At 41.3% G+C, this 23,267-nt stretch overlaps 1 protein-coding gene across 1 annotated transcript in view; it reads right to left on the reverse strand.

Moving 5' to 3' along the window:
• The window catches only part of NSMCE2 (NSE2 SUMO ligase component of SMC5/6 complex), a 254,036-nt gene that overhangs the window by 208,906 nt on the left and 21,863 nt on the right, over positions 1-23,267 (reverse strand). Inside the window, exon 3 of the mRNA XM_087706690.1 lies at positions 10,368-10,474. Within this exon, the coding sequence (XP_087562816.1) occupies positions 10,368-10,474 (107 nt within the window). The remainder of the gene's footprint in view (positions 1-10,367; positions 10,475-23,267) is intronic.

Raw genomic sequence — 23,267 nt, forward strand, 5'->3', positions numbered from 1 at the left:
GGAAACCGGAAGTCACTTCCGGTTTGTCAGTAGGGCCGTTTTTCGTCCTCCTTCAGGGACCTTCAGGAGGCTTCTCTGAAGGCTCCAGAGGATGAAAAACAACCTACGAGCAAATCAGAAGACACTTGGGGAGGCTGTTTTCGCCCTCCCCAGCCTCCCTAGGCCCCTATAAAGCCCCTGGAGCCTAGGGAGAGCAAAAAATGGCCTCAAAAAAGGCTTAAGTCAGCTGGCCAGCGCACGCATGCGTGCTGGCCAGCTGATAGGGCAACGGCCTGCATGCCCTGACAAAAGGCTCCGTGTGCCACCTGTGGCACACGGTTCCACCACAAAACCGCGGTAGACAAAAGCGCGGTTGACGAAAGCGCGTATGTGACGTCATCACAGCGTGACGAAAAAGATCGAAAAATGTAAAAATAAAGCGAAAACCTTACCCTAACCCCCCCAAACCTAACCCTAAACCTAACCCTAAACCTAACCCTTAACCTAACCCTAAACCTAACCCTAAACCTAACCCTTAACCTAACAAAAAACCTAACACTAACCCTTAACCTAACGCTAAACGTAACGCTAACGCTCTAAACCTAACCCTAACCCTTAACCTAACCCTAACCCTAAACCTAAACCTAACCCTTACCTTTATGTGAATCGGCTTGCTGTAATTTAATTTTTATTTCAATTTTTCGATCTTTTTCGTCGCACTGTGATGACGTCACATACGCGCTTTCGTCGACCGCGCTTTTGTGGAACGCGGTTTTGACGGGTCACGCTCCTACACGTGCCATAGGTTCGCCATCCTGATACTAGCTGATAATCTGGCCTTGCCGGGTATTTATTTCAGACCTGGTTTTTCCCAGATGTGCCAACATGGCTCTTTTAATAAATTGGAACTTTGAGGAATCCTTTGCCTCGGAGTCTGATTTACTTTCAGGTGCTGTTTGGAACACTGACATTGGGCATGGTTGTCCCAAGGGCATGGTTGCCTTTCAAGAGGCAACTGGACTTTCCGGTTTTTCTCTGAAGATGTTTCGCTTCTCATCCAAGGGGAGCTCAGTGCTGAAGAAGCTCCTTGGATGAGAAGTGAATCATCTTCAAAGAAAAATCAGAAAGTCCAGTTGCCTCTTGAAAAAGCACCTTTGGGACATACAGGGTAGATTGTTCATTTGCCACCTCTTCTTTAATATCAGCTGGATTTCCTCAGGAGGGCTTCTCCTGGCATTAAACCATTTCTAGTTCTATTTTCAAAATGAAGATAGCAAACGCTGAAACATTCAGAATGCAAGTCTCAGTTTGCACTTCCTCATCAACATCCACCTCAAAATAAATTAATAAATAAGATCAGCTACTTATAGACTGCAGAGGGGATAGAAGGGATTTGATCTCTTCAGGAATTCAGAAATGTAAGCAAACTGGATTTGGAAAATGAAGCTTGCAGGGGCTTTACGTTTACTAAAGGATTCAAACTGTTTGGAAAGCAGCTTTAGTGTCTCAGAGCTGGAAGGATTTTTCAGCACGGCACAGTTACTGAAATTGAAGGATTTCTTTTAAAAGCTGTAACACTCCCTGACATAAAAAGGAAAACAGTAATAGAAAGTATTATCCCTCTCCCATTTTCAGAAATGAGAGGAAGGATGCAAAGCAAAATTACTACTATATGTTAAAGCAGAAAACATTTTTTTGGAAAAAAATGTATCTTAAAATAAAGTCATCCCTAATTCTTTACAACATTACTTAGGATTGGGAAAGCTGGTGTACATCATAGGCTATGTATTACAACACATTAAACCAACTGTGAAAACACCACATCAGAATTTGAGATAGTTACATCTCAGAACAGTATTATTTATATATTTGTTTGTTTTCACATTTCTAAACCCCTGCGCTCATTAAAAAAAGTCTCTTTATGCCTGTCTATCCTTTCCCATTCTTTTAAAGCTTGATGAATTTTCAACCAAATTTTAAAACTAAGCACACTGCCAAGCGAAACAATAGCTTCTGATATAATTTTTCTTCCAAAGATTACCGCTGGATTTTTCTTGTGTTCCAAAGAAGCAACAAAACTTGATGAAGTGTATCTAACTTGCCTTCTGATAAACCAGTGTTTTTTCAAACTTGGCAACTGGAAAATGTGTGGACTTCAACTCCCAGAATTCCCCCAGTCACCATTCAGTCGGGAAATTCTTGGAGTTGAAGTCACACATCTTTCAGTAGCCAAGTTTGAAAATCACAGGGATAGAGCAATGTTTTGAGACACAAGCAATCATTTATTTAATGTGGAAGGCCATCCACAAATCAAAATCAGCCCTGCCCACTGACCCAAAAGGATTGCAATCATTTACAGTTTACATCTATTTTTACTTTAAAATAGGAGTAAATTGTACTGTCAATTATGCACAGTTAGTAGCCCAGAAAATACATTAGGGATTCCAGATGAGCAGCCAATTGTTCAAATAAACAGCCTTTTTTCTACAATATATCCTTGTTTCCATTTTTCATGGCAAAACACATTTCAGGTAGTCGTCAACTTACAACCACAATTGAGCCCAAAATTTCTGTTGTTAAGCAAAGCATGTGTTAAGTGACTTTTGCCCCATTTTATGACCTTTCTTGCTCAGTTGTTAAGTGAATCACTGCGGTGGTTAACTTAGTAATATGGTTGTCAAGTGCATCTGGCTTCCCCATTGACTTTGCTTGTCAGAAGGTTGCAAAAGGTCATCACATGACCCCAGGAAACTGCAACCGTCATAAATATGAGTTAGTTGCCAAGAATTATATGACCATGGGGATGCTGTCAACGGTTGTAAGTGTGAAAACTGGTTACAAGTCACTTGTTTCAGTGCCATTGTTAACTACAGTCACTAAACGAACTAATGTAAATCAAGGACTGTCTATATGTAGTGTGTGTGTGTGTGTGTGTGTGTAAGCTAGATACCCGTGCTTTGCGACGAAACTATGTGATCGGGCAATGCAGGAGAAATCCGGTTCAATCCATTGGCTCAGTGGTGGCAGGGATTGAAACACTTAAGGGAATACCGTTCCCACTGCCTTGAGTCCAGAAGAAATTCCATAGGTGGAAGGGGTAGACATTTTAGTGAGGTACCAACGTTTAGTACTCTAAGGAGCCCCAGACCACTTCTGAGTGAAGGAGTGGAACATCTGCCAGTTTGAACTGAGGTAACGGAATGTGAGGCAACCGGCAGTTGGGTCAGAGTTCTTTTCAGGTGGGTAGGGGAAGTAGAATTCCTTAGCAACAGAGCATATTCATTACTGTATAAAAAACACTAATTATCTGATGGTCATTTTGAAAAATCCTTTCTTAGCGAGCACCTAGAAGCCAAGAAGAACATACATGCCAAATTTCAAGTTTGTAGGCTTTACGGTTCTGGAGATTTCATGACGAGTGAGTGGTACTTTCCTTATATATGTGTGTTTGTGTGTGTGTGTGTGTGTGCGTGTGTGTGTGTGTGTGTGTGTGTGTGTGTACACATATGTATATGGATTTTTGCATTTAAAACTCCCAACGTCTATGAAAATGAGAATAATTTGGTTTCACCAGTCTTCCTTGGTAACCTCCATTCTCATATTGGTCAAGATGAGTTCCTCTATATCACTCCTTCGCTTCCCTTTCTGTCTCCTCCCTCCTCATGCAACTATCTGGATTTGTTTTGCAAAACTTCCAGGTTCCAAGTGTTATACAACAAAGACTGCTGAGGAAGCGTTAGCAAATTTCCCACCAGAAGTTGCATTTGCATGAAGAACCAAAGCACCACCCAAGCTATTGCCCATTCAGCAGCCAGCCAATCTCTTGCATCACACCACCAACCCCATCATTTGATGGCTCATACTTTTACACAGTCACAGGGTGGCAAATTTTGTGGCTGGCATCAAAAACGCATTAGCGCTTCTTAACAAGATGCTTTTCCTGCCCCTTCCATGTCCCAGCTGTGGAATATTGTCTTCTCCAATTATATGATATGGAATTTATTCCAGTAACACACTTTGTAAATAACCGATCAATAATGAGTAAGTAAGTAAAATCTTTATTACGGTCAAAGACCAGCAATACACATTAGATCAATAATGAGAGAGATAAGATCAACTGTTGCACCTTTTAATAAGCTGCCTTTTAACTTCCTGAGAACATCCAACATGTCCAGTTTTAAGACATTAAAACTCCAGCTTTGTATTTGGATTGAAATTCCCAATGTGCAAAGCAGGAAAGTTGGTTGAAAGACTACAGGGAGGGCGTGATTAGTGCAATTAATGAATCCTACAAAATGATTGCATTGTTCAAATTGCTCCATTTGAAGTAATATTTCCATGGAAAATATAGCAATTGATTCCAGTTCAATGGAAGTAGGCAATGAAAAATTTTAAGCAACATTTTTTGTATGTACATTAATAAAATATTACAGCAAAAAATAAAAAGAATGTATTTATGATTTAAATTTATGGTTAACAAAATCAGAGTAGTTATAGAAAGCAAAATAAAGAAACAAAAATCTGCCATAAATACAGGTGTTCCAATATCGTCCTTTTAGTGTTGCTGTGGCCACATTCATGTCATTCAATTACAATATATTTTTGCTGAAATGTAAACAGCAAGTCCCTTTTTAAAATGTATACTGTGTATAAATATAATGTGTATATTCTTTATAAAATGAATATTTTTAAAAAAAAAAAAATTGATAGAACCCTCCATGTCTCCATTTTGCACACACAAAGATTGTCAAAAACCATAACTGTGTATATGTTAGCCTCACTTTAACTCAATTCCGGGTCACACTAATTTTAATATCGTATTTCAATATTCAAACTTGCAATACTGCAACTTACCGACATATGGATCCTTCTCCTCAGTCAAGCATTTGCTCTTACCCGTAGAATAATACATCTAAATTCTTTTTGCGCCCCCATACATTATCTTACAAAATTATTGTGGGCTCCTTTTAGTTTAGAACCTTTACCATTTTAGGACGTTTTAGTACAAGTTGTAGTAAGGACACAGAAATTCATTTCAAGAGTAGTAAAATATAAATGATAAAAACATGGAATTGACTACTTGTAGGAGGAGTAAGCCACACTGCAGATAGTTATGCTTTAAAGCAAGGGTTCCCCAACACACACACATCCCCAATTCATGGCCTGATGCTGGGCTTCAGGCTGTTCAGAACTGGGCCACGGAAGGAGTGGGTAAATGCACTGCATTTGTGCAACCATCCCTTCTCCTCCCACCTGCCACCCCTGCTTCTGCCAGTCTGCCCAGCCAGAATGGTGGTAGACCTCTGTTTTAAAGCTAGGCCAAATCACTATGCTATATCTACTGGTTGATATCATGACAGCTGAAAGGATCAGTATTATTAAATAAATCTCCAAATACAGGTCTCCTTGACCTATCATTAAACAAGTGTTCGGAGTTACAACAGCTTTGGAAAGTTTGCTTTCTGGCCCGTAAAGTATTTCCGGCCGTCATAAAATGTTTTTGTTCCCTCCCCACCCCAGCTACTGTGTTCACGCAACTGTGATTTCGGGCACTTGGCACTTCACATTTACAATTGGTTGTGGTATCCTGTGGTCACATGACCACAGTTTATGACATTTTTGTTGATTTGCAGCATTTTTCCAACAAAAAATGTCCATCTGGGAAATGGGTTCACATTTGCGACATGATCCACCTAATGACTGCTGTAAAAACAGCCATAACATTTAGTCCGGTCATATGGGTGCCTCGATTTATGGCTGTTATGACTTACGACCAAAATTCTGGTCCCAGTTGCAGGCATAAACTGAGGACTCCCCGTCCTCTATCCTCTGTCCAGAGCTTCTTCCTTCCCTTTATGCTGCTCCATGACATAGAAAACAATGAAATGAAAATAATTTTTGCTACTGGTTATTGATATAGTTAAGAGCTGTGTTCACATCTCTGCATATTTCTTAAGGTAAAGCTAAAGGTTCCCCTCGACATATGTGCTTGTTGTTCCCGAGTCTAGGGGGCAGTGTTCATCTCCGTTTCAAAGCCAAAGAGCCAGCACTGTCCGAAGATGTCATTGTGGTCATGTGGCCGGCATGGCTAAACACCAAAGGCGCACGGAATGCTGTTACCGCCCCACCAAAGGAGGTCCCTATTTTTTCTACTTGCATTTTTACATGCTTTCAAACTGCTAGGTTGGCAGGAGCTGGGACAAGTAAAGGGAACTCACTCTGTTACAGTTCACTAGAGATTCGAACCGCTGAACTGCCGACCTTTCTGATCGACAAGCTCAGCGTCTTAGCTACTGAGCCACTGCATCCTGCATATTTCTTACACTTCCCCAATCTGATGCCCTCACGATAGGTTTAAAATTAAGGTAACTGCAGTCCCATCATACATCTGTCTGGCTCTCCCTTGCAAAAGTCTAGATTATACAGTAGTCCATCTTCAATATGAACTATTGCATAATCTTAGCCTGTTTGAACATTGTGACATTTTAAATCGGGGGTGTCAAACTGACAGCCCATTGGCCGGATGCATCACATGCAGGCCACGCCCATCCTGGCTCCGCAAAGGCAAAAACCCATCGTGAGACGCCACGTGTCGTGTTCGAGTTTGACACCTGTGTTTTCAATAAATATAAACTTTTCCTCCTTTGAAAAATTAAACTAAATAGATACCCTTAAGCTAGGGGTGTCAAACTCGCGCTGTCATGGCATCATCACATGATGAGACTTTTTTTCCCTTTGCTAAACCTGGCATGGGCGTGGCCAGGGTGTGACGCATGCGGCCCCCAGGCCAGGAGTTTGACAGCCTTGTCTTAAGCCCATCGCTTAAATTTCTTAATTTAATATTGATCAATCTGAAGGGGGGGAAAAGGCCAGGAGCGGGGGTGGGTGGGGATAAAAAATAACCTAAGCCTACTAAAAAAAGAGAAGTAACAGAAGGTGGGTAACCTGCCAGGTAAGCCAAAAGGAGCACAGAAGGGAGTTTCCATTTCTGCTCCAACAAAGAGTTCCCCAAAGTCAATTGTTAAAAATATTATAGCAACTCAATTGCTTATTTCTTACTCAATGAGCGCTGAGTCAATCCAATGAGGATGTTGGTGTGGCTCACCTGCCCTTTTGCTCTTACAACAGCTTAAGTCAACAAAAACTTGGCTTTCTCAGCTGCACACCTATACATTTCGCTACCAATCTTTCATTTTCGACAGACTCTTTTTATTGTTTTATAAGTAGCAGGGGTGAAGGATTATTTGAGGTAGAGGGAGGGGGGGAAAATAAGAAATGCAAGCTCTGGGAACCAGCAAGTGATCTCATGATTACTTACTCAACACCCACCAATCTGCCAAAAACAGCTACTGCGGCTGCTCATAATGAATGCCACTAAATGTGATTCCTGTAAAGCAATCATGCTGACAGGGTCATCCAAGGCCAGCTCTTCATCAAAACAGCCTGGGTAACACCATCCATGTAAAATACATCAAACTGAAGGGTTCTGCCTAGGATTTTTATTAACAAAACAAGAGAGAACAGGGATTTTCTGCCAACACCTTTGCTGAAAGCTATGAAAGAGCAGGAATGCCAGTTCTCCTTTTCTACAAGCCCATGGGCCTTTGCCCTTCGCTTTCCCCCTTACGTTGTAGGGCAAAGGCCTTGCCCCCCCCCCAAAAAAAATTGTCAGAACAGCCAAGCCTTCTCAAGCTGTGGCAACCGTATCCATAACCAGAATTTCATCGTCCTTCCTCTCAAGTCAATGTGATGGAAGAGAGGCTAAGTGTCTTATTCATGAGGGGTCCTTAGTGCTCTCTGAGCTTGGTTGTTTCCTTGCAGAAGTTTCATTACCCAAATTAGGTAACATCATCAATGCAGCTCATTGATGACGTTACCTAGTTGGGTAATGAAACTTCTGCAAGAAAACAACCAATTTCAGAAAGTATCAAGGACCCCTCATTTCAAGCCTGAGCTACAAATATGCTCCTTTAACTATTCATCTCTTAAGAGCCCGGGTGTCAAACTCACAGCATCACGTTTTCCGTTAAGTGATGTTTCCTGATATTTTTTTCCCTTCACAGAGCCAGGGTGGGCATGGCCCATGATGCATATGTCCCGCGGACTGCCAGTTTGACACCCCTGTCTTGGAGTCTTTAAGACATTTAAGGGATGTGGAGTCTCTGGAAGAAAGGACTAATCCAGCTTGCCAGTGAAGCTCTGAAGAAGCATGTCTGAAGACACGGTTTTGGCGTGTTTCAGGCTACAGCTCTTTTCACCATGTCAAATCCACCTCCATGCCTCTCACCGTGTTCTGATCTATCTGATCTATCCAACCCAACTCTCTGATCTCTGGCTTCAATCAATCCTACAGTTTTTGCAATACCACCTGGTTACCCAATTTTATTGGCCAAACCCAAACCTCTAAGACAGGGCTGTTAAACCCACGGGCCGCGGGCCAGATGAGTCACACGCCCATGCCCGGTTTAGCAAAGGGGGAAAAAGTCGTGATATGTCACATCATGATGCTGTGAGATTTGGTGCTATCAATTATCAGGAAAGTCTCTGAATTGTTAATATGCCTCCCCCTAACTCTATAACCTTCAGGTCTACATATTATAATTGCATCTCATTAAATAGTTCGGTTCTCTGTAAATGTGCTGAGACTACAGCTCCCAGAATTCCTTAGGTTCCTGGCTGTGAGTTGTAGTCCCAGCATAGCAACATGGTCTTGGTTTGGGAATGGATGGAGTTGGTGGTGTCTCAAAGTTTCCTAGCACAGTCACCAACCTTTCCCTTTATTCTACCACATTTTTTCTTTCTCTTTAAATTCTCATCTTCCATATATAGCTACTGTGTAAAAAGTAAAGGTAAAGGTTCCCCTCGCACATATGTGCTAATCGTTCCTGACTCTAGGGGGCGGTACTCATCTCCGTTTCAAAGCCGAAGAGCCACAGCTGTCAGAAGATGTCTCTGTGGTCATGTGGCGGCATGACTAAACACCAAAGGCACACGGAACACTGTTACCTTCACACCAAAACTGGTTCCTATTTTTCTACTTGCATTTTTGCATACTTTCGAACTGCTAGGTTGCAAAAGCTGGGACATGTAATAGGAGCTCATTCCATTATGCAGCGCTAGGGATTCGAACCACCGAACTGCCAACCTTTCTGATCAACAAATTCAGTGTCTTAGCCACTGAGCCACTGCGTCCCTTACTACTGTATATAGCTCCCCTAACCTCTCCTTTCCCCCATCCCAAAGGGTTTTTTTCTTTTATTTTGCAAATTTCAAGTACTTCATAATCCCACTGAAGTATTTGAAACAGTTCCAGAATTTTATAGAAGCTTGCAAAAGTATGTCACTTGTTAAAATCCAGAGATTGATACAGAACAAATGATCAGCTCATATAATATATTGAATAACTGAAAGGACATTTTCCAAATTGTGTTCCACTGACCCCTACAATTCAGATTAGAGAAGTTGACGGGGGTCTCTGAGGGACCAGGAGCAAACCCCACCCCCACCCACATTCAAAGTCAACAAATGAGAGACCGCCTTCTGCCAATTACCTCCCACAGACCAGTTAGATCGCACAGGGTCAGCCTCTCCCGGGTTCCGTCTACCAGCCAATGCCATCTGGCTACCACCCGGGGGAGGGCCTTCTCTGTTGCAGCTCCTGCCCTTTGGAATGAACTCCCGCGGAGATTCGGACCCTCACCCCTCTCCAGGCCTTCCGGAAAGCCGTCAAAACCTGGCTGTGCCGGCAGGCCTGGGGTTCATGAGTTCCCCTCCCCTCTCGACTTGTATGGCCGTATGACTCTTGTGTATTTTAATTACGTGTATTGTGTTTGTATCCCCTTTCCCCTTTTGAGTTGTTCACCGCCCTGAGTCCCTCCCGGAGAAGGGCGGCATACAAATAAATTAAATCTTAAATCTTAATCTTAAATCTTAAATTTTCCATCACTACAGCTTTAGCTCTTAGATTAATGGGCTCTAATGGGTTCTTTGACTTTAAAATTTTTGAAAACCTTTGACTTAAGGTGTTTCAGATACACTTCCTAGGGAGGTCAGTTTTATTCCAAGTTACAGGGAAGTAAAAATAAAAGAATTCCCACATCTTCCTTAGCCACTATCGTAGATCAGCTTTAAAAATAAACCGGGCACAAGAAAACAGATGGTTCCCACATGGGCAGGGCAGATACTGGCCACTGTTCTAAGACACAAAAGGTATATGTGAATACAGTACCAGCTTCAGTGACTCAGTTCCTAATTCACTATTTGTCACATGTCGAGAGAAGAAAAGTGATCTCATACTATTCGTTAATCATTAGAGTCTTTCAAACTCCAGTTTGCTTTCATGACATGGGAAAGCTATAAAAGCTGGACTAAAGATCAGCCACATTTACCTGTTTTACTGTATCTTCAACAGCTTGCACGTAATGACTCAGTTCTCTGTGCATAAGAGCATATTCCAACATCACTTCTTCCATTGTGTTAATTTCTCCCGGGTCATCTGCAAAATAAAAGTTTACTTAATTTAAAAAGGAAACAGAATTTGCTCTTTCAGACAACTAAAATCTGAAGATGTTAAAGAGAACCAAGTAGAACAAAACATACTAAATGCATGCAAGAAAAAAGCAGGGGAAATTTAAACATGTAAAAACTATTTCCCTAAATGCTGCATTGATAGAAAACTGGATTAAGTGGCTTCTTTTGAAGGTCAGATCTAACCATCATTGATGGAGATCACAAACACGCTCTTTTAGTGATGGCTTGAGGGAAATTATTATGTTCTCTCCCTCATGAATTTCAAATCCAGGTAGCCCTCGACTTATGACCACCATTGAGCCCAAAATTTATGTTGCTAAGTGAGAAATTAATTAAGTGAGTGTTGCCCCATTTTATAACTTTTCTTGCCACAGTTGTTAAATGAATGTTCCAGTTAACGTGATTGTTAAAGTGAATCTGGCTTCCCCATTTGACTTTGCTTATTAGGTCACAAAAGGTCCCCAGGACATTGCAACCTTCAGAAATATGAATCAGTTGTCAAACATCCGAATGTAAATCACATGACCATGGGAACTCAGCAATGGTCATAACTCACTTTTTTCAGTGTTGTTGTAACTTTGAATGGTCACTAAATGAACCGTTGTAAGCCAAGGATTGCTTGCACATTTTGATGGACTCTGTCTCAAAAGCCATTTGCCTATCTTACTCTACCAAGTTCTTCCATTAAATGTCTGTTTACAATTTAAGATACAGGTGAAACGCGAAAAATTAGAATATCGTGCAAAAGTTCATTTATTTCAGTGACGCAATTTAAAAGGTGAAATTAATATATGAGATAGACTCATTACATGCAAAGCAAGATAGTTCAAGCCGTGATTTGTCATAATTGTGATGATTATGGCTTACAGCTCATGAAAACCTCTGTCAGCCTCTGCTTCGCTATTTGCTTTCGACTGCCACTGAAATGGTGAGGGGGGGCTGGTATTTGGGAGGGGAAGATTTGGTACAGGAGAGATTGTTAAAAGGGAGTTTTGTTCTCACCATCTACTGCCCATGCTGAAGACTGGTGTTTAGAGTTGGTCAAAGCCAACCGTCCTGCATACCAACCTGATGATGCTCCTTGGAGATGAAACCCAAATGACACCTGAGGGATTTGCAGATTGGACAATGGGATGGGGGTTACCGAGGGGGGGGGGTGTTGGACAAATATTGATATGTATGATTTTGCGCGCTTTTGCCTCAGACCTTGCTTTACTTAGCTGCTATCTTTTCATAACCAGTAAAAGTACTCTTAATTCTGCAAAATGGAGTTAAGTGGTTTCTTTCTTGGTTGCTGAGGGAGGCCGGCTTGACAACCCCAAATCCACCATCTCAGAAAATTAGAATACTGTGAAAGGGTGCAATATTCTAGGCTCAAAGTGTCCCACTCTAATCATCTAATTAAGCCATAACACCTGCAAAGGGTTCCTGAGCTTTTAAATGGTCTCTCAGTCTGGTTCAGTAGGAATCACAATCATGGGAAAGACTGCTGACCAGACAGTTGTGCAGAAAACCATCATTGACACCCTCCATAAGGAGGGAAAGCCTCAAAAGGGAATTGCAAAAGAAGTTGGATGTTCCCAAAGTCCTGTATCAAAGCACATTAATAGAAAGTTATGTGGAAGGGAAAAGTGTGGAAGAAAAAGGTGCACAAGCAGCAGGGATGACCGAACCTGGAGAGGATTGTCAGGAAAAGGCCATTCAAAAGTGTTGGGGACTTTCACAAGGAGTGGACTGAGGCTGGAGTCAGTGCATCAAGAGCCACCACACACAGACAGATCCTGGACATGGGCTTCAAATGTCATATTCCTCTTGTCAAGCCGCTCCTGAACAACAAACAACGTCAGAAGCGTCTTACTTGGGCTAAAGAAAAACAGACCTGGTCTGTTGCTCAGTGGTCCAAAGTCCTCTTTTCTCATGAGAGCAACTTTTGCATCTCATTTGGAAACCAAGGACCCAGAATATGGAGGAAGAATGGAGAGGCACACACTGCAAGATGCTTGAAGTCCAGTGTGAAGTTTCCACAGTCTGTGTTGATTTGGGAGCCATGTCATCTGCTGGTGTTGGTCCACTGTGCTTCATTAAGTCCAGGGTCAACGCAACCGTCTACCAGGAGATTTTGGAGCACTTCATGCTACCTTCCACAGACGAGCTTTATGGGGATGCTGACTTTATTTTCCAGCAGGACTTGGCACCTGCCCATACTGCCAAAAGCACCAAAACCTGGTTCAATGACCGTGGGATTACTTGCTTGATTGGCCAGCAAACTCGCCTGATCTGAGCCCCATAGAGAATCTATGGGGCATTGCCAAGAGAGAGATGAGAGACATGAGACCGAACAATGCAGAAGAGCTGAAGGCCGCTATTGAAGCATCCTGGTCTTCCATAACACCTCAGCAGTGCCACAGGCTGATAGCTTCCATGCCACACCGCATTGGGGCAGTAATTGCTGCAAAAGGGGCCCAAACCAAGTACTGAGTACATATGCATGCTTATACTTTTCAGAGGTCCGATAGTGTTCTATGTACAATCCTTGTTTTACTGATTGCATGTAATATTCTAATTTTCTGAGATTGTGGATTTGAGGTTTTCATGAGCTGTAAGGCATAATCATCACAATTATGACAAATCACGGCTTGAACTATCTTGCTTTGTATGTAATGAGTCTATCTCATATTAGTTTCACCTTTTAAGTTGCATTACTGAAATAAATGAACTTTTGCACAATATTCTAATTTTTCGAGTTTCACCTATATGTTTTAAATTGAATTTATAGTCATTTAATATTCTAAAGCATCAAGGAAATGCTTGCTGCATTAAGATTAAAGTAAGTAACCCTAAATAAATAAATTAAATCAAAATAGTGCTGTGCCAGGATCACAGCTGCAATTCATGGTCTACTATGGTTAAACATTTCATGGAAATCAACTGTCTTTTTCAAGGTACATGTAAATACAGCTGTTCAACTTTCCATACCATTAACATTGGCACTCATAAGTGCTGCCATAAGGGCTTCTCTAAAGATGGCACAGCTCAACTGTGGAACTCATTGCTACAAGATCCAATGAATATCACCAATCATCTTGTTGGGGCTCAGAAGTTAAGGAGAGCTAGAACTGTTTAAATACTAGGATGGAAAACCACCTGAGAAACATTATGCGCTAGACTGTAAAATTTGAAAGTTGGATCCCATAAGCTGGCAACAATCACCACCTCCATATTGCTACCAAGTACAGGTAGTCCTTGACTTATAACCACAATTGCGACCAACGTTTCTGTAAATTTGAAAGCTTACTGAACAAATGGTTGTAAGTTATGGACTGCTTGCAAATTTGGATATTTACTTGTAATCTCCAGTTGAGCCTCCCATGAAGGACTTTAGAAGAGGATTAGACCATTCATGAAAGATTAAACTAACAGTAGCTAGTAGACTTTAGATTTTAGAAGCTTATTGTACCCAAATGAGGGTTTGCAACATGTGGACTTCCTAAGAGACATCTGGTTTTCCCTGTGGTAACAAAATATGAGACAAAAAAGCCCTCTGTTAAATGCTTATCCTGCAATAGATTTGCCTGTGGTACAGTGGTGGGTTGCTAGCTGGTTTACTACTGGTTCGATCGCGCTCACGCTCAACACTTCTGAGCATGCACAGAAGCCAGAGGTGGGTTGCTCCTGGTTCAGCCCATTTCGACCGAACCGGTAGTGGAATTCAGGCCTGGGTCACAGAACCAGCAGTGACCCAGGCCTACCACATCCCCGAAGCGGATCCCTTGCCCCCACTGGGCTGCCGCTATTTTGGTTTTTAGTGACTGTGCATGCACAGTTCACTGCAAATTGTTCTGCACATGCCCAAAGAACAATTTACATTGAACAGCGCACATGTGCACAGCGTGCATCTAGCACATGTACGGGTTTTGCGCTGGTTGCGAACTGGCAGTAAATCCGACAGCAACCCACCGCTGGCAAAAGCTTCTACACATATGTAGAAGCGTCTGGGCGGTTGGGTGGAGCCGGGACAAACCAGGAGCAACCCACCTCTGCTGTGGTAGGTCTGGGGAAGGCTTAGCAATAGAGTGTTTCCAACTAATGGGAAATGCCCAACTGCACCAAGATATACAGCTGCCAACTCAGTTGGTTAATCAGAGAAGGACAAAATGTGTCCCTATGGAATTTATCTTCAACTTCCTCTCCAGGAAATAGGAGTTAATGAGCCTCCAACTCACAAATGAGTATAGATTTAAAATCTTTCTCTTCTTCTCTCTGAACCATCAAATCTCTAACAGCAGAGTACAACCCAGAAAGATTTACAGTGAGTTTCTCTAGCTCAGCTTATTGTCAAGACACTAAGGAGTTAATATAGAGAATCTTGGAAACTGAATTAATCCAAAACTCTTAAAACTAATTATTAGTAAATCAATTAAAGCAGGACCTCTCAAAGCTGCCTGAACCTCTTTTTACTAGAATGCAGGACAGATGGGCCGGCTAATCATTATTTTCCTAGCTATGATTGACTCTGAATTATCCATCTGCTCATCATTAATTATGGCTTGATATATTCCCATTTCTGTTTTAGCCCCAGAGTTCTCTCTTATATCAAACTAAGATTGATAGTAGCACCATTTTTCTTAATCTGATTGGAAAAAGAAGAAATGGAAAGAAGACTTTTCTTTCCAATTTGTTTGCAAAATTAGATTTCTTAATTTTAAAATGACAACATGTGATTATGAGCCAAGGATGGGACAGCATTCCATTGATAACACTATTACTTTCATACATTTTTTTTCCTGAGCTTGTAAACTTCTTGGTTACTTGAACTATTTTATTTTTCAAGTAAGAAATAATTTTAGTCACATTTTTGCATTTGAACTGTAGAGATATGTGAAGTGCTGAGATGATCATAAGAACTGTTTCCTAAGAGGTTACATTAATTCAAGCCATTACTTGGAAGAAAACCATCTATATTTTTGATTCCCACTTTATCTTCATAAACCCCACAAGAGAGTGTTGGGAGAAATGTCCTTCTGGGTTCAGTTCTAAGTGGGGGGAAAGACACTGGAAACATGGAGGCTGCTTGGAAAGATGGTTTAATGGTGGACAGGATCACATGGCTTGAGTTCCTGAGCAGAAAAGGGCCGAGAACCTGAGAGTCCCTGGGTTTTATGCCCTCTCTGGACACCACTTCTCTATTTCCTGTTCCTGTGTCAGAAATGTATTCTGATTGGTTGCCAGATTCCCAGGGGCAGGGGGGTCTTAGCTAACTTTGTACGTTGTGTGCTAAGTTTGGTTGGTGGTGCAATGAAGGGCAATGAGATGGAGTAGATCTTGGTCATGTAGAATAGGCTGGCTCAGGCCTTAATGGCCCATTGACAAGGGTGGGGGGCAGAGTTTCTGCCTTTCTGAGTTTCCACTTCTCTTTTTAGGGGAAATATTCTGCCTTTTTAATATTTCCTAAAATATTTCATTTTCTAGGAGAGGGGTGGGTTTTAACTTCCAACAAGAGTATGGGTTAAAAATACACAATGATCTGAAACAAACAAACAAACTTAATTTTGCCCACTGTACTACACCAGCTATCCCACCAGCTGGCTTTGAAATATTTTTAACTCTTATTATCAGCCCCCATTATATTGTTCACCACTATCAAAAAGATATTCCTTTTTTTAAACTATATTTGCCTATGTAATTACAGAAGTAACATTTCTGTCATAGGCATAACAGACATTTTCCAGACTGCATTTTTACATGTTGTGCAACCAAAGGACAGTTTACAATTCTTGGGCAACCCCAGCTAATGTATTACTCAGAACAACATTTCCTTGGTTTTATGCAAGAAAGATTTTGAGAGAAAGAATGGTGTGTGATTTCAGTTACCAATACCTAATCATTGGGCAATCAGGGTATTTAGTGCAGAAGTTGTATTTAATGAGTCATCATATTGCTCCAGAAATATTTAACAGAAATATGAATGCCTTCTCCTGCGGAACTATGGTTGAAACTATAATTAGCCCCCATTCTTTTAAATGTCATCCCTTATAAAATCAAATCTGAGTCAGCATTTTCTAACCCAACAAAAATAATAAAGGTTTATCCAAATTGGAATAGCATCAACCAGAAGCTGTGCTTTGCCCACAAAACTGAAGCAAATCATAAGATTTATCTTTCCACAAGAAAGGAGAACCTATGATTTAAAAATCCAAACACATGTCTTTTAAGCTGACTTCTCACCTTTCCTCCAAATAAACCCCTTCTCTATTGCAACATACAATTTGGTATTGTTTTTTTTCATGGAAAAGGCATGTAAACGGTACAAAAGTCCAGAGTGAGCTTCCTTTCCCATTGAGCAATTCCTTTTCTCGGTAGAGTCCATGAACAGCATCACACAAACAAGACATTTCCTAGCCAGGATGCTAAAGGTCTCTTCAGTGCTTTCTTAGCTAGCTATAGTATCCCAAGCAAAGCATAGATTCAGCGCCTCATATACTAATTATAGCAATGTTTCTTGGTCACTTTCAGTTGTGTGAATTTCAACTCCCAGAATTCCCTAGCAAGCACTCTGGGAGTTAAAGCCCACACATCTCAAGGGCAACGTTGAGAAACACTAATATAGCAATCTATCTTACTGCCTTGCTCACCTAATGTTCCTCCTGGAAGGTCAAATCCTCAGATGAGTTATCTTAAACAAGACTGGGTTCAATTACTAAACAGGATTGCAGCAATTCTAACTGGGACTAACTTTAGAAACAACTTGGAATCATGCAAAAGGTAGCACAAACATTCAGTTTGTGCAAACTGCTTTTATTGCTTTTAAACTGTTTCCACATCCATTCCTGGGCTCAGTTTAAAGTGATAGGCTAGATCAGGAGTGTCAAACTCAAAATGGAGTGCTTAGATCTGGCCCACAAGGCCGCCCTGGAACAGCAAAGGACCGACCCACGGTGCCTCTGCCAGTGAAAACGAAGCCCGAGAGGGTCGCACGCAGCATTCCTGAACTCCCTTTTTGCTGGCAGATGGCTACAAAATGCCGTTGCAACTGAAAACGGAGCCAAGGTGAGCCACACACAGTGTACCTGAGCTGTATTTTCTCTGGCAAAGGACTGCAGGAGGCAATTGCAGCTGAAAACGGAGCTTCAACAAATGACGGTGAGCTGGCCACGCCTACCTGGCCACGCCCAGCCACACACCCCCTCAAACACAACCCTCATACGGCTCTCAGTGAAATCAAGTTTGACACCCCTGGGCTAAATCCTCCCAACCTGCTGACCCACAAATATGCCAATCACTTTTTAATGTAGGATGTGGCAATTCAATCCATAGAGTTGGGTTTACAGTTCAGCATGTTGGGCAAAGAAAATGGGTTACAATGCAATGCAATGTGATGCAATACAATAGAATACAATAGCAGAGTTGGAAGGGACCTTGGAGGTCTTCTAGTCCAACTCGCTGCCTAGGCAGGAAATCCTATACTATTTCAGACAAATGGATATCCAACATCTTCTTAAAGACTTCCAGTGTTGGGCATTCACAACTTCTGGAGACAAGCTGTTCCACTGATTAATTGTTCTAACTGTCAGGAAATTTCTCCTCAGTTCTAAGTTGCTTCTCTCCTTGATTAGTTTCCACCCATTGCTTCTTGTTCTACCCTCAGGTGCTTTGGAGAATAATTTGACTCCCTCTTCTTTGTGGCAACCCCTGAGATATTGGAAGACTGCTATCATGTCTCCCCTAGTCCTTCTTTCTATTAAACTAGACATACCCAGTTCCTGCAACCGTTCTTCATGTTTTAGTCTCCAGTCCCCTAATCATCTTTGTTGCTCTTCTCTGCACTTTTCCTAGAGTCTCTACATCTTTTCTACATCGTGGTGACCAAAACTGAATGCAGGATTCCAAGGGTGGCCTTACCAAGGCATTATTAAGTGGTATTAACACTTCATGTGATCTTGATTCTATCCCTCTGTTTATGCAGCCTAGAACTGTGTTGGGTTTTTTGGCAGCTGCTGCCCACTGCTGGCTCATATTTAAATGGTTGTCCACTAGGACTCCAAGATCCCTTTCACAATTACTACTGTTGAGGTTAAAGGACAAAACAAGGGATAAACTAATGGGAGAAAAACATATCTTGTGAATTACAGTCATGGAAAACCACTGAAGATTTTTTGATGTCTAAGCATATTACTTAGTGGAAAGTTGTAGGATCCAACCTGGTTGGTCATTGGGTTCCAGCTGCTGCTGGTTCACTCAGGGACACACTATGTGTGCATGCGCAGTACTAAAAAAGATTGCTTCTGCACATGCAGACTATCTTCAGGGAACTTCTTTCCAGCAGTGTGTGTGCTGGTCTCTCTACTAGAGAGAAGTTCCCTGAGGATAATCACCAGCATGAGTCCAAAAGCTTGGAAAACAAAACCTCTGGTTCCAGTGACCAGCCCAGATCGGATTCTGCAACATTATCCGAGGGCATGTATATTTGCCTTCATTCGTTGATAAAATGTGTACACTTGAGCCTTAAATTCATCCACTACTATAGATAAAGAGCCTTCTCCAAGGTAGCTTCACAATTGCATAACCATCTCTCTGGGGAAATTCCTAAGTCTCTTTTCTCTTCTTAAATGGACTGTGAAACTTACTTGATTAGGACAAGTAGCGTGAAAAATATCATCTTTGTCAATTTCTGTATGTAAGATGAAGAATGGACATCATCTTATCTTTCGCTTCAGGCATCAAAATATCTTGAGCAAACCTGCCATGACAACACTGTATAAACCTAAATCCCATAATTATGTGTTGAGTGAAGAGTTTTCTTTTGTCAAACCTACTTGGCCAATTTTATTATTTTGTATTTATATAGGTATTGTCAATTTGAGGCAAGAAGGCTGCATGTTTTACAGCAATGTTTCTCCAATCTGTTCATTGGAGCTCATTAGAGAAAATTGGACCTTGTGGTTTGTAAACTGTATTTTATGGATTAATGGGACATGCGAACCCAGAAACTGTGCTTATGCAACAATGCTTGAAGCAAACTATGATTAGCCTAATGTGTGCACACAGCCAAAAGCACAAGAATGTAATAAGTCAAAGGCTAGAAGCCTCTTTCTCCAAAGGATATCCAAGTCTCAGACTTGGAAAAAATGTCACTCATGGACATCCAAGTGAAGTTGTAGACATCAGTCTCCCCAGAACAAACTCCTGTCTCTTCCTGTTCTCACCTACCTTTCATGCAAGTTGCTTTCCTTTGATCCTTTGAGAAGCAACTCCACACCAGCCAGGTGGGCAATGAGCTTCCCTCCTTCAGAACTGACATGGATCACATTTCGTGAATCATAAGTTTGGACAACACCTGTCACCTTCCTCACTCACTGAATCATACTTCCAACCAATACTAACCTTCACTAAGCTATACATCAGAACATTGATAACGCAAGGAATTGCAACACTAGCATTCTCACTAGAGAAAGTGATTGAGAGAACAAGTGGCTAAAACCCTCATACTTACTGAGAATGGCTTAATTGCTATGAATCTTAGACTTTTTTTTTTTAAAGAGCTGACAAAACAGGTGGAGCCCAACTGAGACAAGACGGATATTAACTAATTATCTCTTACACTTTATTCTTCCGGGCTCAACAATCCACCCACAGTGCCTCTGTTGCTAATTTAATGATGCTCAACAGAAACTAAATAGGCCTCTAATTTTTTAGCATGTGTATGTACCATTTGTGCACACCATTTTCCAAAGTACAGTATTATTTCTCAACCTGGTGCTCTCCAAATGTGCTTGGATTACAACTCCTATTATCCTTACCTCTCACAGCTTTGATGCTTGCAAAACAGTACTTTATGCTTAAGGAGAATATAAATGTTTTGGGAATTGGGCATCCTGTTCTATATACCAAGGAAAAGGAGGAACACAGTTGTTTGTGCAATGCTATCTCTTCTGAGCATCATCATTTGTTTTAACATTTCACTAATTCTCATATGATAGGCCCCAAGCAGGAGTGACCATTTTATACTATCATTTTATATGAAAGACAGGGAAGGGCTTTTGACTATACAAGTAGTCCTCACTTAGTGACTTCTTGTTCAGCAACCATTCAAAGTTACAACAGTCCTCAACAAGAAGACTTATGCCCAGTTCTTGAAGTTGTGGCTGTCGCAGTGTCCCCACAGTCACAGGATCATGATTGGGGCACTTGGCAACTGGCACACAGTTACAATGGTCACAGCTTCCCACAGTCACATCATCACCACTTGTGATCTTTACTGCCAGCTTCCAATAAGTCAAGTCAATGAGGAAACCAGCCACCACATGATGTTGTGCTCAATGACTGCACATGATTCCTTAACAATCACAACCTGAACTGTCATTGTACACTGAAAATCACATTTAATTTCATTGTATAAGGTGCAATGACAATAAAGTAAACTAAACTAAACTAAATTAGACATTTACAACTATAACATAACATAGCATAATCATTTTAGGTTACCCTGTTCAATGTTTGATTAGAGTCTCCTGAAATGCGAAGCATGTAATAGTATCTTATCTCTTATGATTTTTCCTGACTCATTCTCAGGGCCCACTGCATTGTAGTTCTATAAAGCCCCATCAAGCCAAACCATCCATTCTCCTTATGCAGGCAGAATAAGTAGAGTATCTGCTAGTGGAAAGACACTTGTAGCTTTCTGGATGAGTTGAACTGCATCTCACACTTGTCCCAAACAACACAGCCAATATTGAAAAATGTTGAACGTTATGGTTTATCAACTTCTAGAAGAGGCCAGAGATTCCTTACTCCTGCTTAAGGCTCTACTGATAGGGCTAGACTGCCTTGAGGGCCATCAATGAACTTCACCAACTAATGGAGACATAAGAGACACAACCAAATCTCTGAGTGCCAGAGATTCCTCACTGCTGCTCAAAGCTCCATTAACTGGTCTAAATTGTCTTGAGGACCATCAGTTTGCCACTCAAAGTCACTTGCTTGTGAGATTGGTAGCTATATAAATCAGTGAATTTCACCAACCAGTAAAGACATAATCAGATTTGAACAGATCTTCTGGCCTCTGCTTCTCTTCCCAATCGGGCTTTTGACCATGTATCTGTCATCTTGCCTGCCTTATAGGATATTTGACAGCTGGCCCATCCATCACTCAGTTTCCACCCTGTGACCTATTTGACTATCCATGCCACAAATTGTGGCACAGCTGCAACCTGTTGCAAAGCTAAACTCCTAGCCTAGAAACCTCTTCCCTAAAACCTCTTCCATTTGAAAAGAATGCTGCTTCCCCAATTATAACATTAACTTCTCACGTCCTCAGATAATGTGTGAGACTGTGGTCATCTTTAGCAAAACATGCCAGGCATCTGGACTTTGAAACTGTTCTAGAGAATTGCAAACCGGTTTCCTTACATCTTTCTTCGCCTTAGGATGAAAAGCCCTCTTCATTTCCAAGAGCTTGTAAAGTATAATCAGCATCCTAAAATTTAAATTTTTGCACGTTCTGTCTGCTACCTTGTGAACAAATGGATTATTGGTGTCTTTTAGCAACTGATTCATGATAACGTTTATTTTTCCTGCTGGGTTTTTCCTCTTATTGCTTACTTCTGTCCCCAGCCCAGAATATTCATTCTAAGTGGGAAGCTCAGAAGCAAATGGTTTCAGTAAATTAATCAGAAAAATTGTGCCTACAATTTAGTCTGTCAGAAGTAGAAGTTAATATGCAAAAGACAGCAAATGGGAGAAATTTGTAATCAAGTTGACTTACAAATTACGGATACAAAAGACATTTGGAAAATAAATAAAAGCTGCCTGGTGATATCAAAGGAAAGTTTCCCTTAATCCAAGCTCAATTCTCTCTTCCCTTTGCTTATTCCCCCCCCCCCCCATAACCCAATTTAGCTACATCTCATAACCAATTTTGTTGTATACATGATTTACAATGACATTAAAAGCTATACCTACTCTAGGATTTCCTAGCCAGTCTTCTACTAACCTAGCCAGAAACTACAAGTCAAGACCAACCCTGCTGGCTTTTTTCAAGAGTAGCCAAAGTCAGTTAGGTGCTGCCACCTACTGAGTGAACGGGTACAACAAAACCAACATGTTGGAAGGAGACTCAATTAACCCAACTGATCACAGAACAACAGAGTTGAAAGGTATTCTAGTCCTAACCCTCTGCTGAAGCAAGAGACCCTTATACCATTTCAAACAAATGGTTGTTCAGTCTCCTCTTAAAAACCTCCAGTGATTGAGCCCCCGTAACTTATGGAGACAAACTGTTCCACTTTCCACTGTTTCCCTTTGTTAGTTTTAGGTTGGTTCTCTCCTTGATTAGTTTCCATCCATTGGTTCTTCCTTGCCTTTGGAGAATAGGCTGCCCCCCCCCTCTCTTCTTTCTCCCTTTATCTACAGGTCCTTAAGTTAATGTGTGCTTCTCATTCTGGGGCAACTTAAAAGATGTGTAAACTGCAATTCCCAGAATTTCCCGGCCAGCAGGAAGTCCACACATTTTCAAGTGGACCAGAATGAGAAACACTTAGGGCAAAGGAAAGATATAACAGTAGTAATTTTGAAGGTGACACTAGTACATACCAAAGAAAATAAGTTGGAAGCCAGACCTTTAAATAAGAGCATAAACATTTCTATTTTCCTGCCTTGGCAATGTGTTCTTCTCAACTTTATTACCTTTCCCACTCTGCTATTTATCCAACAAGCTATCCAATGTTACTTATAAACATAACCCACTCTAGCATAAAGTTTCG

The sequence above is a fragment of the Thamnophis sirtalis genome, unplaced genomic scaffold (genome assembly GCF_051295495.1).
Source record: "Thamnophis sirtalis isolate CommonGarterSnake01/CBP01778 unplaced genomic scaffold, rThaSir2_p1.2 scaffold_2, whole genome shotgun sequence".
Classification (NCBI taxonomy): Eukaryota; Metazoa; Chordata; class Lepidosauria; order Squamata; family Natricidae; genus Thamnophis; species Thamnophis sirtalis.